This window comes from Notamacropus eugenii, chromosome X (assembly GCF_028372415.1).
Source record: "Notamacropus eugenii isolate mMacEug1 chromosome X, mMacEug1.pri_v2, whole genome shotgun sequence".
Taxonomy (NCBI): domain Eukaryota; kingdom Metazoa; phylum Chordata; class Mammalia; order Diprotodontia; family Macropodidae; genus Notamacropus; species Notamacropus eugenii.
The window spans coordinates 52470863-52485475 of NC_092879.1; the positions used below are offsets into that span (position 1 = coordinate 52470863).

Sequence of the window (14613 nt, forward strand, 5' to 3'; positions counted from 1 at the left end):
AGTTATAGGCAACATCCCCTCTGTACCTTCCTGTCACTCTCCTCTCGACTTCTCCTGCGTTGTTCCTCGACCCGAGCTTCTCTTTTAACTTCTTCTCCAATTCTGGTCAAAAGTAACATCTCCTTTGCTTTCCATTCCTAGAGAGTAGGGTTTATTGTATACAACATGGCCTTTTAGTTTTCACTACAACTGTGTTTTTGCAATATGATACCCACTTGCCCACCCCACCCTCCACTGGACAAAGTAGCAGGCATTCACAGACTGGACCTAAAGGATATCAGTGAGGGCAGAGCAGCTCACCCAGTGAATGTGAAAGAGAGACTGTCTCCCACACTTCTGCGCACTGGCAACCTTCCAATGGCCCAGCTGTGGATGGATGCATTTGAAGGGGCTTAGGGCCAAAGCAGCTCTTTCATCACTGGCAGCTCAGGCTGTCAACAGTACAAAGTTCAGGCCCAAGTAAGGCTGAATCATGAAACCTAATAAGGGGCTGGAGGGAACGGTTTTGCTCTTCCTCATCCAAGAGAGCCTGTGGTCAATGTTCTTTCAATGAGTTGCACAATGCTTTGCACCTACTAAGTGCTTCTTGAGTGCTTTTGTGTTCATTCATTTCATATGTACACTTTAGGAGAAGGGAGGAAAAGTTTCACTTAAAAAAATAACATTGCTCTGCGTTTCAGGGGAGTTGGGAAGATGAGCAGAGCAGAACGACCGTTCTAACCTCAGAAAGCCCCCCGAGGTACATCCATAAAGTACAGACTTGTGCTCAGCCTGAGCTCATTCCTGGACTCCAGTCTTCTCACATGGTAATAAAAGGGCGAAGAGGGAAGAGACAGATGGAGCAATCATGAAGGAACTCCAAAGAGGAGGTCATGAAGCTAAGGGTGCTTGAAAATTCATTCAATCCTGACATTTAATAAATGCCTTCAACGTGCAATAGATTGTGTTAGGCACAGAGGGGAGATACACGGGCAAAGGCGGCATCGTCTCTGCCCTGTAGTCTAGGAGGGAGATAATCCATGTACAAGAATACAAAATTGAAGGTTACAGGAGGTGATCAGAAGGAAAACAATGGCAAGTATCTTCACTTGTATCTGGTCCTATTCCCAGCATCTCTTGCATCTGCCCCATCTCTCTAGGTGCGCTGCCTTTGCCACGGGTGCCTTCAATATCATTTGCTTGGATTAGTGCTTAGTCTCTCTTCCCCCCTTCCAAACCATCCTCCATATTCTTATGCATCCATCTGGCTGTCATTCTGCTTCAAACCCTTCTGGGACTCCTTATGTGCCTGCCAGGCAAAGTTTCAACTTCCAATCCCATCCATCAAGACTCCTCCCCCCACCTTGGCCGTCATCTGGTACCACCCTTTCCTTTTCAGTCTTATCTCACTTGGGACTCCAGACAAAGTGTCCTCTTCACCTTCCCAAGAGCAGGCCTTGTGTTCCCCTGCCTCCAGGCCTGCTCACATTGTCCATTCTAGATGGAGTGCCTTTCCTTGACTGGTTAGCCTTTAAGCCTAACTCCACTGTCGTTTCCTCTGCAAAGTCATTAGTGAGTGATCTTTCCCCTCAGATCTCACATTTATCATGTATTTATATTGTAGTTATCTGTCTCATTCTCCTACTAGATTATAAGCTCCGTAGAGATGGGACAGATTTGACAGGATCATACAGGAACAGGAATATCATAGGATGAGGGCATCTCAGATTCTGTCTAGTCTCTCTCTTTCATTTTACAGGGGAACAAACTGAGGCCCAGGGAGGGGAAATGATTTGCCCAAGTCACACAGGTGGTGAGTAGCAGAAGTATGACTGTATCTAGGTCCTCTGCCTCCAAGAGCCAGTGCTCTTTCCACTGTGACCCACTGCCTTCTTACTTCCTCTTTTCACTCCCTAGGACCTATCACAGTACTCTTATGTGCAGCGTTTGTTGCCTGCCCCATTTTCAGTGTCTCTTCTCACCTCTTCGATCTTCCTCCGAAGACTTAGTTTTCTTCTTGTCTGCTCCCTCTGTCTTTTCTCTTCCTCATTCATCCGGATGAGATGTCGTTCCTCAGCAGAGCGCTCAAGCTTCTCCAGTTCCTTGCTGATCATATCTAAATATCTTTGGGCACAAATACAAATGAGCAAGTAAAGGTCAGCTGGGCACCTAACAGGGCAGCATTTCAGAGTCAACAGTGCTAGCCCTAACCATCTTGTTAATTGACTTCTCTTCCCTAAATGAACAGAAATGTACAAGTAACTCTTACACGGTCCTCTTTCTTGTCCTTTTTTTATATATTCTCATGTTTGAATTTATTGATGATTAATTTCACAATAAAATTTTTTTAAAGAAATGAATATAGAGCAGGTTTCATGACTTTGCTAATACCTTACCAACACCTGTTTGGCTTTTGTTGTTGATGCTGTCCACAGCATGGATCTGAAACACAAGCCAAGGGGAGGCCTACCTGTGCCTTATTAAGCGCTCTTGGTCCTGAACAGACCGTGTGCCGTCTTGTAAGAGCCATTCTCTGAACTGTGCGGCATCTCTGCTGTCTGGGATTTGATTGTGTTCCTGGAGTCTGGTGACTTGTTTTTCAAGCATTTTCTAAAAGGAAATTGAATGATGGGTTAAGAATTTCATGTGTAACATTTATATGTGCCATTTGGGTTGGAGAGAGAAAACTGTACCCCATCTATGGTTAAGAAGTCAATCATACTACATTCTGACTCAAATGACCCAAAAGGATGTACTGTCGGGACACCAAAGCCAAATGTCTCTATCCAAGCAGGTGGCAGAGAAAGACAGGAGAAAGGATAAAAGATTAGGACATTCCCCCACTCTGGGGACACTGCTGTTTATGACCAGCTTCCACACTATGGGGCAGCCCCTTTCATTTTCACCCAGCTTCATTGACCCTAGAAAGGTGACAAGGTGTATGTATGTATGTGTGTATGTGTATGTATGTATATGTGTATATAATATACACATACATGCATACACAGATGCATACACACATATACAAATACAAACAGAAACACATGTACACATACATATATACACAAATACACATATGTACACAAATATACGTATACATACAATATAACAACTAGTCTGGTATGGCTGGAAAGCTAGAAAGGGAGGGCAGTACCAGACCACAGAGGGCTCTCAAGAAGACCTTTAGCGGGGAGCAAGCATGGAACTGCTGAAGGGTTTGAAGCAGAGGAGTGCCATGGTCAGATCTCAGCAAAAAAAGCCATCTTGAAGTAGTGTGAAGGATGGTTCAAAGTGGGGATGGAGTGAAGATGGGAAAACCTGTCAGGAGGCTATTGCAGTGGTACATGTAGGTGCCAATACGGGTTAATACCAGGGTGGTAGCAGTGGAACTAAAATAAAAGATAGATGTGAGAGGTTAACAAAAGGAAAAAGTCAAAAGTTACCCTAAGTTTTCAAATCTAGGAGACTGTGTTAATTGTAGAACAAAGATGAAAGGAAAAGCAGGTTGTAAGAGAAACAAAATCCAAACTCCACGTGGAAGGTGGCAGAATTAGTTGGTGTTTGTCTAACTCAGAGCTTCTTAACCTTTTCCTGGGATCCCTTTGCCAGTCAGCCTGGTAAAAGCTATGGCCCCCCTCATAGAATTGCATTTTTTTAAATTCATAAAATACATAGGAGTACAAAGGAGCCAATTTTATTGAAAAATGGTTAGGTAACTGTCTTCAACTGTACTGGAATCCAGTTACAGAATGTGGGGATTTCTAGGAGGAGAGACAAGAAGGCACCTGGAGAGAAAGTTCTGGGACTAAAAAAAGTCAGGGCTGGAGAGACTGGGGAGTGTGCTACAGAGAGGTGATACCTGAAGCCATAAGGGAGAGAGTGTGTGGAGAGAAAAGAGTCAAAGAAAGAGCCTTGGGGAAAACAATGATAACATCACAAAGAGATTGGGCAGAGGAGCAGAGAAGGGATTCCTTGACTACAACCAGGAGAATGAGATACAGAAGTAAACTTCAGCAGCTGAGGCAGATAACTCAAATCCTTTTTCCCCCCAAACTCTCCCAAGTGGAATTTCTTAAAGACACGAGAGAAAATTAATTTAGATCTTTTACTTACTTGTTCTCTTATATAGTTTCTTTCAAAGTCTAATTTGAGGCTTGTTAGATACTGTCGGTATTTATTGAACTCTCTCAAAGTGCATATAACCTAAAGAAGAAAATACAGAAATTGAAAGGTATTATTTCTATAATAGACACTTCCCCCCAAATATAACAGTAACACACTTCAGGGTCAATGGTGAAGGTAACAGTTTTAGACAGCTGTCTATATTGACAAGCAATTCCTATCCCCACAATAGATGAGTGAATGCCCTTAGCTAATAAGGAACATCTGGTGATGATAACAACCACCACAAACACACACACACACACACACACACACACACACACACACACACACACACACACTCTCTCTCTCTCTCTCTCTCTCTCTCTCTCTCTCTTTCTCTCTCTCTCTCTCTCTCTCTCTCGATGAGTAGATTTGTAAAAATGAAACAAAATACCAATGAGAAACTAAACTCAATGCAAATATACTCTACCAGGTTACATTCTGTTCTGGGAACCTTTTCCTTCTAGATTTTTAAAAGAATCCAGAGACGATTCCTCTGAATAGTGCCAATAATGCTCACATCTATAATCGTGGGAAAGCCCTGCAGTGCAGTTGAAAGAAGATATCCTTGGAGTAACTCATCATTTTGAAATGGACCAAAGAGATCATCTAATCCAACTTCCACCTGAGTGGAAGTCAGAGAACTGGAAGGAGACCTGTGCGCTGCAATAAGAAAAGTAGAAAAGAAACCTGCCGCTAATTAGATCGAATTAGATCAGATCTTGCTTGTAATTGAATTCCTGCTTGAGACCTTCACCAGAAAGCTGCCCAGAGCAGTTTCTGTTTGCTCACCAATCTCAGATGCTGATCAAAGGCACCTGGAGGAGATACGGCATTATTCTATTGGAAGAAAAGGCAAAAAGAAAGCAAGCTTTGTTCAGTGGCTGAGCCTCTAACAGCAAAAAGGCATGTCCTGTTGGCAGTAGGTGAGCCATAAAGGACTGAGGACCCAGCTTCAAATCCTGTGGGCAGCAAGAAGAACTGGGAAGTATTCTGTGGAGAGCATGCTATGGTTGTATTTCTGCTAGTAGCAAATAACAGCTGGTCTCTGTCCTAGAACAGATGAACAGACTTAAGGAATAAAGCTCTACACTTTAGGTTTGCAGAGAATGAAATCTCTTTTGAAAAGGGAGGGATAGCCTCAAGGAGGAATTGGAGAAAAATACGTGAAAGAGGCAGTAGGAAATCCCAACCTGAGTGAGGAAGGTGGTGGAAAAATGTGATCCAGAGAAAGAAATAAAGAAGGATCTTTGAATGTTTGGAGCTAAGTAAATAGGGATGGGATTCTTTCCATGGAAGAGAAGACTGGCCCCTGGCTCCTACATGGCCAGGAGGAAGCCACTTCCTGAGTTCTAAGGTTTAATGATGCTCCTCAGGGGCCACGAGGAGAGAGGCATCCAGTAGTGGTCAGAAGGAGCAACAAATGATGCTTGATGCTGCATCTGGCCTTCTGTTGAGAAGTACTGAGGTGCCTACCTGTTGAGCTGACAGGAATCCTAGGCATGGATCCTGGATGGAACAGGGTTGTCTGGAGAGCTGTCCAAAGTAACTGCTCCCTGTCATCCCTGGTGAGTCTCTGTGGACTGATGGAAGAGTCACCAGGAAGACTATGAAAGACTGGCCAAGAAACTGGATCTTGGGGACCCAGCTGGACTTTTCATCATTGCTATTGACTGAAAGTAGGGATTTCAGAAGAGAAAGGTGGATCTGGGGAGTGAACATCCCACTAAGAAGATGTCAGAGAACAGGGTGTGAATTTTTAGGCCACAATTTAAAATATACCTTACTTAGAAGGAACAAAACGGATAAAAGCAGCGGGCAAGTCATAATGCATATGAAAGAGCTCTATCCAGGTGAAGAACACGAGGAGGAAAGCATGGTAGAACACATTTGGTTTGGGCTCAGTGAAGGGAAAAACAAGTGATGTGTTGTTGTGGTTGTAGCATAAATAAAGGTCATTTAGATCAAAATGGGGAGGGGGTGTTGGTTAGAAGAAAACCCTTGGGAAACCTGGCCCAGAAAGAGTGATTGAAGGGAGGTTTCCAAGCACAGACTGTAAAACCTCTGGTCGGTAATGCTGTAGAAGAATTTTTTGTCAGGTACAAGCTGGACTAGATGGCCTACGAGATCCCATGTGACTTTGAATTCACTGAATTTAGTTCAACAAAATATTGAATAAAATCAAATTGAATCTAACCGCCCCTCAGAATCATGAATCATCTAGCCTCAGCCTGAGTACCTCTGGTGAGGAGAATGAAATGCCTCACAAAGCAGCCCAGTCTGTTTATTCTAGAATGGTTTGAGTTGTTGAGAAAGTGTTTTTTTTTTTAAATCAAGCTAACCTCTGTCTTTGGCACTTCTATTGCACTGCTTGGTCTCAATAAAGCTCTCAGGGGCCAAGAAGAATAAGTCTAATTACTCTTTTTGGTAATAGCCCTTCAAATATTTGAAGATGGTGAGTTTTTCCTTTGGTGCTATCTCCCTCCATTACGTGTACTCTTTTCTAGCTTTAAATTGACTGAGATTACAGAAAGACTAATGCCCAAAGAGAAAAGGTAATGTATGAAGTAATCTCAGAGACAATAGGTCAGGATTTGTCTGGTTTCTCTTGACCCAAACATTGGGGCGGGGAGGGGTAATATGTGTAGTCACTCACTAGGTACTTACTACCCAACTGAATAACAGATGAGTGAGCCCTGAGCATCAAGTGTCAACCATGTCAATAAAACATTTATGTGACTAAAAAAAAAGTGACAACCCACTTTGTTATTGCTGGTGATGTGACCTCCTTTCCTTAATTTCTTCAAGATATCTTTACGCTTGTAGTAGCCACTTAAATGAGGGTCATGTAGGTTTTTGTATCTGGTTTCTAGTAGCCGACCATAAGGATCATTTAGGTTAAAACCATAAGAGGGCTGAAAAAGCTGGAAACAGAGTTAAAAATATTAGTGACAGAAGATTGGTAAAATGGCACTTTGAATTAACAGCATTACTGAAATGACATGCACTGAGAATAAAACATGCAACTGAAAGAACTCGGATCAATGCAGTGAACCAATCATAACTGATGGTAATGCCCATCTTCCACCTCTCAGAAGTGGTGGACTGCAAGTGCAGAAAAAGGCATTCATTTCTGACATCACCATTGTGATTTGTTCTGCATGACTACTTATTTGTTTACAAAGAAGGGATCTACTGGGGGTAAGGGAGAGACAGTGATATTAAAAAAGAAAGAAATGGTTTGAGTAAGAACCCTCTGCTTCTTTTCCCTTCTTTCTCCCCACAGAGCTTCTTTCTCCCGTGTAATCACCATCACCATACACTGAGCACTGACCAAAGAGGGAAATGAGAGAAGGGAGAGAGAACAGGACAGGTAGGTAGCTGTTGCCCTCTTCTTTCCCGTCCTCCACTCTGCCTCACCACTGTGGGAAATGATGAAGGGATACCATTGCTACACCTTCATAATCTGAAAATGAACAAGAACCTAGAGTCCACTGTGGTTCAAGAATACAGCGTCCATGAAAACAGAAAGAATAAAAGCCAAATGCCATTGTTAGGAATCAGAGAGTTACCCTGGAATCTCATCCAGAGCAGGAACCTTCATCCCTTCCTTCAGACCTGCTGCCAGGACATGGGCCAAAGAGTTCACACCAGTACGTAGTGGCCTTCCATGTACTGAAGGACCACTTGTCAACAGCATTTTACATGAATAAAATGCGTGCTGCTTTCTTTTTCTCTCTCTCTCTCCTTCTCTGTCTCTCTCTCCTCTTTTCTGTCTCTTTTCTGCTCTGTTTCTCTGTCTCTCTCCTTCTGTTTCACTCCTCTGTTTCTCTCTCCTTTGTCTCTGTCTCCTCTCTCTCTGTCTCTCTCCCCTTCTATCTCTCACCATATCTGTCTCTGTCTTTTCTCTCCTCTCCTCTTTCCTTCTATGTCTCTTTCCCTTTTCTCTGTCTCCATGTTTGTCTGCTCTCCTTATCTCTCCTCTCTCCTTCCCTCTCTTTCTCTGTCTCCTTCTCTGTTTCTGTCTCTTCTTCCCTCTCTCTGTCTCTTCATCACTGTCTCCTCTGTCTCTCTCTGGTCTCTCCCCTTGTCTCTCTCTGCCTCTCTTTTTCTCTATCCTCTGTCTCTGCCTTTCTTTCCTTTTCTTTCTCCTGTCTCTCCTTCTCTGTCTCCTCCTCTCTGTCCTCTGTCTCCTTCTCTCTCTCATCACTCACCTTTTCTGTCTCTTATATCTGTGTCTCTCATTCTCTCTTTTTCTATCTGTCTCTCTCCTCTGTCTCTCCCTCTCTTTTCCTCTCCTCTCTTTCTCCTGTATCTCCTCTTTCTCCTTCCATCTCTCCTTCTCTCTCTCACATTCTCTGCCTCTCCCTCTCTCTCTTTCCTGCTCTCTGCCTCTCCTCCTGTCTCTCTCCTTCTTTGACTCTGCCTCTCTCCTTCTGTCTCTTCCCTCTCTCCTTCTCTGTCTTTCCATGTCTGTTTGTCTCTTCCTCTCTCTCTCCTCTCTTTCTCCTTCTCTGTCTGTCTCTCCTCTGCCTCTTTCTCTCTTCTTCTCTATCTCTTTCCTTTTCTCTCCCTATCTCTGTCTCCTCTCTCTGTCTCCTTGTCTCTATCTTCTTCTCTATCTCTCTCCTTCTGTCTCTCTTTGTCTCTCTCTCGGTCTCTCTGTGTCTCTATCTCTGTCTCTCTCTCTCACGCACATACCCCTCTAAGGATCAAATCTTCAAGTGAATGCTACCCACATCTGCAGTAAGAACCACAATGTAAATGCCACCATCATTCTGTTCACTTGCTAGGAAAGCTGTGATTCATTTTCTGGCCCCACTTGTAAATCAGCCTATTACCAAATGATGTGGGGTTTTTTCACTAGCAGGATGGTGGTGGCGGTGGGTCACAGAGGGTCCTTGGTGGGGGAAAGACAGAAGGAATGAGGTTTCAGGCTCTTCTCCCTTGCTTGCCCAGCAGCAGCAGCAGCAGCAGCAGCAGTCAGACTGTGGAAGATACAGTAAAGGGGCAGTCCTTGCCTGCCTATCCCACTTTCTGGACACCCTGAAGCTTAGGACCCAGCGATGGCAAGTGCAGAAGCAGCTACCCAGTATCCAAGATAAAAGGAAGGGGGTGGGATAAAATTGAAATTTTTTTAAGCACTTGGCTTTGGTTTTAGATTTCCTTAGTTGGGTTTTTAGTCCCCTGGTCGGCAACAGCCCCCAATTCACTACCAAACTTTCAGTGAAAATAAAAGAGGGGACATAATTGAGGACTATAGTCCAATTCACAAGTAAGAACTGATATAAATTGCAAGTCACTCTGGGAAGGATAACAATAATAAATGCAGCAATTTGCTGACAGATCTCTCCTTTACTTAGTTCAAAACACTGGTTGTGACAAGGCTATATTTTGTCTTAAGACTAATGACAGACATATTTAGTGAACTAATGTCCTGTCAATATGGTGCAGCTATTGCCAGATCCATCAGATTAGGATCACAGGCTATATGGCAGTTGTCAACTGAAATAATTTGTTTCCTTGAACTGAGTGAGGTCTCCTTACTTTATTACTGTCATTATTGCCTGACACTCCTGGCTTTCAATTCTAATAACTCACATTTCTTTTTTTTTAATTTTATTTTAGACTCCAACACCAGAACACAAATACAGAATACAGAAAGATCCAAAAATATATTACAAGCTTAACTATAACTCACATTTCTAAAGCACTTTAAAGTTTACAAAGCACTTTTCCCACAGTAATCCTGTACAACAGGTACTGCATTATTATCTTCTTGTATTATACTGTAATATCATTCCATTATTGTATTACTCTTACTGCATTACTATCATTTTACAGATGTAGGTAATGAGACTCAGGATAACTGGCTTACTCAGGGTTATATAGAAAATATCTGAACTGGAATTTGAACCCAGGTCTTTGGACATCAAGTTTAGTACACTTTCCCATTAGCCAAGCTACTTCTTAAATCCTCGTCAGCCACATGCTAGTTTGAGGCAACTGAGGACTCTTCATGTTTTGTTCAATTGTAAGTTTCATTGTAATAGATCTTAAATCGAGACCTCTTGTCATGCTGCCATTTTCCTACCATCATGAACAGCCAATGTCGGATCCTTTTTTGTTCCCTGACAGTAATTATGAAGATCAAATGAGATAATATACGCATAAAGTGTTCTATCTGCTAAATACCCTGGGAAGACCCTAGGCAAATCATGATCTAAATGTAAATTAAGGGCCACAGTGTAGGCCAGTGGGAAGAACTTTGGCTGAACATCAGAGTCCTTTGTTCCTAATTTGAGTTCTTTCACTATGACCTCAGGACTCATTAAGAGCCAGAAAGCATAGTGGAAAGAATGTTGGATTTGGGGGTCAAATGTAGGTTCAGGTCCTAATTCAGATGCCTACTAACTGTGATACCAAGAAAGTTACCTCATTCCCTGAGCCTGAAAAACTGAGATAATAATCCTTGAACTCTTTACCTTACAAGTTTATTGGGGAAAAAGTGCTTCGTAAACTCTAAAATGCTAGAGAAACGATGGTTACTATTTAGTCCAATCCCTTCCTTTTATAGGCAAGGAAATTGAGGCTCAGAGAAGTTAAATGATTTGTCTGAGGTCACAGAGTTAGCAAGTAGGAAGTCTGGACAGAAAAACTAGTATTTCTCTGATGAATAATAGCTAACAAAGATGCAAGGGCTCACAAAGCACTAGATGAACATTCTCTTGGTTGATCCTTACACCATTCCTATGAAGCAGATGCTGGGGGGGGGCAGTACCCTTTAGTCCTCAGTGACTAAAGTGAGCAGCTTGCAACTGTCTACTGACAGGCAGCCTTTGCAGTTAGGAAGCTGGGAAAGGCTGCTCTTGACTAAGTGGTTCTGTTGATGCAGATGGAGGCTGGTTGCCTGGAGACCATCAGAACTTTGAGGCTGAGTTCTGGGCACTGGGCAGTTAACCTCATAGAAAGGATATGGGTGCTGAGCATTAGGTGGGATGGGAGAGCCTGCTCGGTCACGTGACCACAACTTGTGGATTAAGAGTCTTTTTTTGACTGGGAGGAAGGTGGTCTTGCTCACTTTATTACAGTCATCATTGCCTGACGCTCTTGACTTTCAATTCTAATAACTCATATTTCTTTTTTTAAATTTTATTTTAGACTCCAACACCAGAACACAAATACAGAATATAGAAAAGAACCAAAAATGTATTATAAACTTAAATATAACTCACATTTCTAAAGCACTTTAAAGTTTACAAAGCACTTTCCCCACAGTAATTGCACTATTACCTTATTGCATTATATCGTCATATTATTCTTTTCTACTCTAACTTTAGGATGGGCCTGAGGAAGATAAGATCAGGGTGTCGGGATGCCCTGGGGCTGAGAGGTGAAGGACAGAGGTTTTGTATGAACATTCTAAGTCTGCCTAGGGTATTTAGCAGTGTTAGATAGTTGTGTGCCTGCCTACTTGCTCTGTTTATTAAGGGTTACAAAGTGCTTTATCTCATTTGAATCTCCGGACATTCCTGAGGAGGAATGCTATCACTCCCTCTGTTTTACAGACAGAGAAACTGAAGTTCAGAGAGTAACTTGTCCAAGGTCACAAAATTATTAAGTATTTGAGGTAGGACTCAAATTCTGGTCTTTCTTACCTGAAAGAAGAAAAGATTTTCTCGTAATACCTAAATTAAATAATCAGATCTGAAGAAATAAAGCATCAATTGTATCTGATTCTTTGAATTACATGAGTTTACCGGAGGCTTTACTGGAAATAGAGTTTAAGTAGTTTTCCTAAAATTCCAAAGAAACCAAGGAGGGTTGAGAACCTACACTTCCTATCCCATGGTTTGATATTCCCCCCAACTACCACACCTGATTTTACTTTACGGCTCGTGCTAGGTGGCACAGTCAGTAAGCGGGGATCTCATGACTGGCACATCATCTCTGGACTGGGTTTGGGAAAGTGCCTGTTTACCATTATTTATAGAAATGATTTTACCTTTTCATTTAAATTTGTCGTGTAGAATAAAGTATTACTTCCTGGGATCAGAGGCAGCTTGACGCCAAGAGGCAGATCCAGCAGTTGAGCAGCTCCTACTCCTTGAAACTGCATTTTGTGGGGGACCTGTCGGAAAAGAATAGTCTTAGTGGATGGTTTGTAGAAGAAATGAAACATTTGGCACTTCAGTGAGCTCCCAGTTCTGAATGCATCATGGTATCAGGGGGCATACGTACAATCAAGTCTTAGGAAGCGAGCAGAAAGGGCATCGAGTACAACCTCCATTCCGTGTAGGAATCCCTTTTACTGTGTGTAGGGGGGGGAGTACAGCCTGTGCTCGTTAGAGGACATCCAGGCCAACCTCCCACCAAGAACAGCAACACCTCATATAGCATTAGTGGGGTGGGAGGGATCATCTGGCTTTCATTTGGTTACTCTCTGGACCTGTCCCCTGGTGAGGGGCTTCCCTTCACAGCATCCTTGATGGGTATATGTCATCCCCACCATTTCTCCAACACCAGGAGGTTCACTACTTATGGGAGGCAGCCCATTCTAACTGCTCATCTTAAGTTTTCAAAAGAGAGTATCAGATGCAGCTGGCCTGGCTGGGGCAAGGGGAGCAGCCTCTCAAACCAAGGCCCTGGAAGTGCTCATGGTATGAGCAGGGGAGTCCTAGCCTCAGACTGCAGCTACATCTTCTGTCCCTTCTACACTCATTACAGGCCTCTACAGTCAAACAGTACTAGAATGCTGCCAAATAACTAGAAATGGTCGTTTTAACTTAGTTATATTAGCAGGAGATTGGGTGCTAAGGGAGGTGTCATTTTCTCTGGTCTACTTCAATATATTTCGGTAGGGTCTGATTACTGCCTAGGATGAAAAATCTCCTAACTACACTTCTGGTCACATCCCTAATTGAACATGTTCAGTCTTGTTCTGTGGGCCATACTGGCCATGGGGTTTTCTTGGAGTGGTTCACCATTTCCTTCTCCAGTGGATTAAGACAAGCAGGTTAAGTGATTTTCCCCAGATCACACAGCTAATAAGTGTCTGAGGGTGGATCTGCACTCAGGTTTTCCTGACTTCACTGAGCCACCTAGCTGCCTCCTGTAGAACATGACACTTTTCTATAAAGGGAAGGGGCAATGAGACATATAGCTCACACAAAGAATTATAATCTAAGATTGAAAGACTGAGGCTTTGCTGGTTTTCCCTTTGGTGGCTATAATTTTATTTCCCCTTTCTTTGTGGGTGTGAACATGTTAGTCCATCTGTCAGCATCCCCCACTCAAGTGGGACTGCCTGGGCAGGCTGGGCCAGGCTACTTGTGGACAGTCCAACTTGTTCAGAAGTTTGGGCTTACAATGAGTTGGAATCTGACTCTGCCACTTTTACCCATTTTCCCCAGTTCTGTCCTCTAGGGTCAAGTTGGCAGCCCTGCAGACATCTGAGGACAGGAATCATTTGTTCCACTTAAAACTGTTTCCTTTCTCTAGGCTAAACACCCCCAGCTCCTTCAACCTAGCTTTGTCTGCCAGGGTTTCCAGCCTAGTTTAAGCTATACTTATAGGATGGGTATCCTCTACCAGATTCCTGAAAATCTCCAGTAATGTGGGGACCTACTATTTCATTTTTAGACAGTTCTGATTGTGCGCTACATGCCTCTTTCACAGTAGGGGTTCCACATTATGGGAATGTAGGAATTAGAACTGGAAAGGATCTCACAGATCACCTAGTTTATACCCTTCATTTTATAGATGAAGAGACAATTTAGAGGTATGGGGAGAGACTGAGGGCAGACCTTGGACCAATGGGCAGAAGATATCAACTCAGTGTATGGGAAAATTCCTTAACTATGAGAGCGGTCCAATACTGGGCCGCACGGGGAGGGGAGGTCCTCTGGCCGAGGCAGAATGACAACTTGGACTGCTTGAGAGAGAATTCTTGCTCACTTATGGATTGGGCTAAATGGGCCATGAAGAGCCTTCCAGTTCTAAGATACTTGGTCTCAAAATAATGAAGTGACTTGGGAGCTTAGTAGGACTTAGAACTTGAAAGTACCTCAGAGAGACAAATTGAGGCCTAAGTCCCTGCAGAGATCAACAGTCCCAGAGAGGTTAAAAGGGACATCAGAAGCAATCAAGTTCAATCCCCTGATTTTACAGGTAAAGAAACTGAGTCCCAGGGAGGGAAAATAACCCACCCATGATTACACAGCTACTAACTGGGCAGATCTGAACTCAGGACCTCTGACTCCAACTCCAAATCTCTATAGATGCTGTAGCACCACCAGAATGGGGGGGAGGGGGTGATCCTGACCTTCCCTCAGTCTCCTCACCTCTTCCCTTCAGGCCATTCCTGCCACTCCTTTTTACTGGCCCACTCACACCACTAAAATGGCTATGGAGCCCAGGGGACCACGAGTGGGGCCCAAGGCAGTTCAGAGTGAGGTTAGACAGTGGCTA

The 14613-nt window shown here is 43.3% G+C and overlaps 2 protein-coding genes across 7 annotated transcripts in view; one reads left to right on the forward strand and one right to left on the reverse strand.

Moving 5' to 3' along the window:
- The window catches only part of LOC140515491 (uncharacterized), a 497421-nt gene that overhangs the window by 371546 nt on the left and 111262 nt on the right, over window positions 1-14613 (forward strand). For 3 of the 5 annotated variants that reach the window (XR_011971047.1, XR_011971045.1, XR_011971046.1), the window contains exon 20: window positions 7430-7516. The gene's annotated coding sequence lies outside the window, so the exon portion shown is untranslated. Of the gene's footprint in view, window positions 1-680; window positions 2336-7429; window positions 7517-9102; window positions 12268-14613 lie in introns of those variants that run through there. The other 2 variants (XR_011971048.1, XR_011971049.1) reach the window with 2 other exon arrangements.
- The window catches only part of LOC140515488 (fibrous sheath-interacting protein 2-like), a 45182-nt gene that overhangs the window by 22556 nt on the left and 8013 nt on the right, over window positions 1-14613 (reverse strand). For both annotated transcript variants that reach the window (XM_072626235.1, XM_072626234.1), the window contains exons 2-7: window positions 12149-12274; window positions 6906-7067; window positions 4093-4182; window positions 2450-2589; window positions 1962-2103; window positions 27-137 (exon numbers count right to left, since the gene is read on the reverse strand). In XM_072626235.1, the coding sequence (XP_072482336.1) occupies window positions 27-137; window positions 1962-2103; window positions 2450-2589; window positions 4093-4182; window positions 6906-7067; window positions 12149-12274 (771 nt within the window). The remainder of the gene's footprint in view (window positions 1-26; window positions 138-1961; window positions 2104-2449; window positions 2590-4092; window positions 4183-6905; window positions 7068-12148; window positions 12275-14613) is intronic.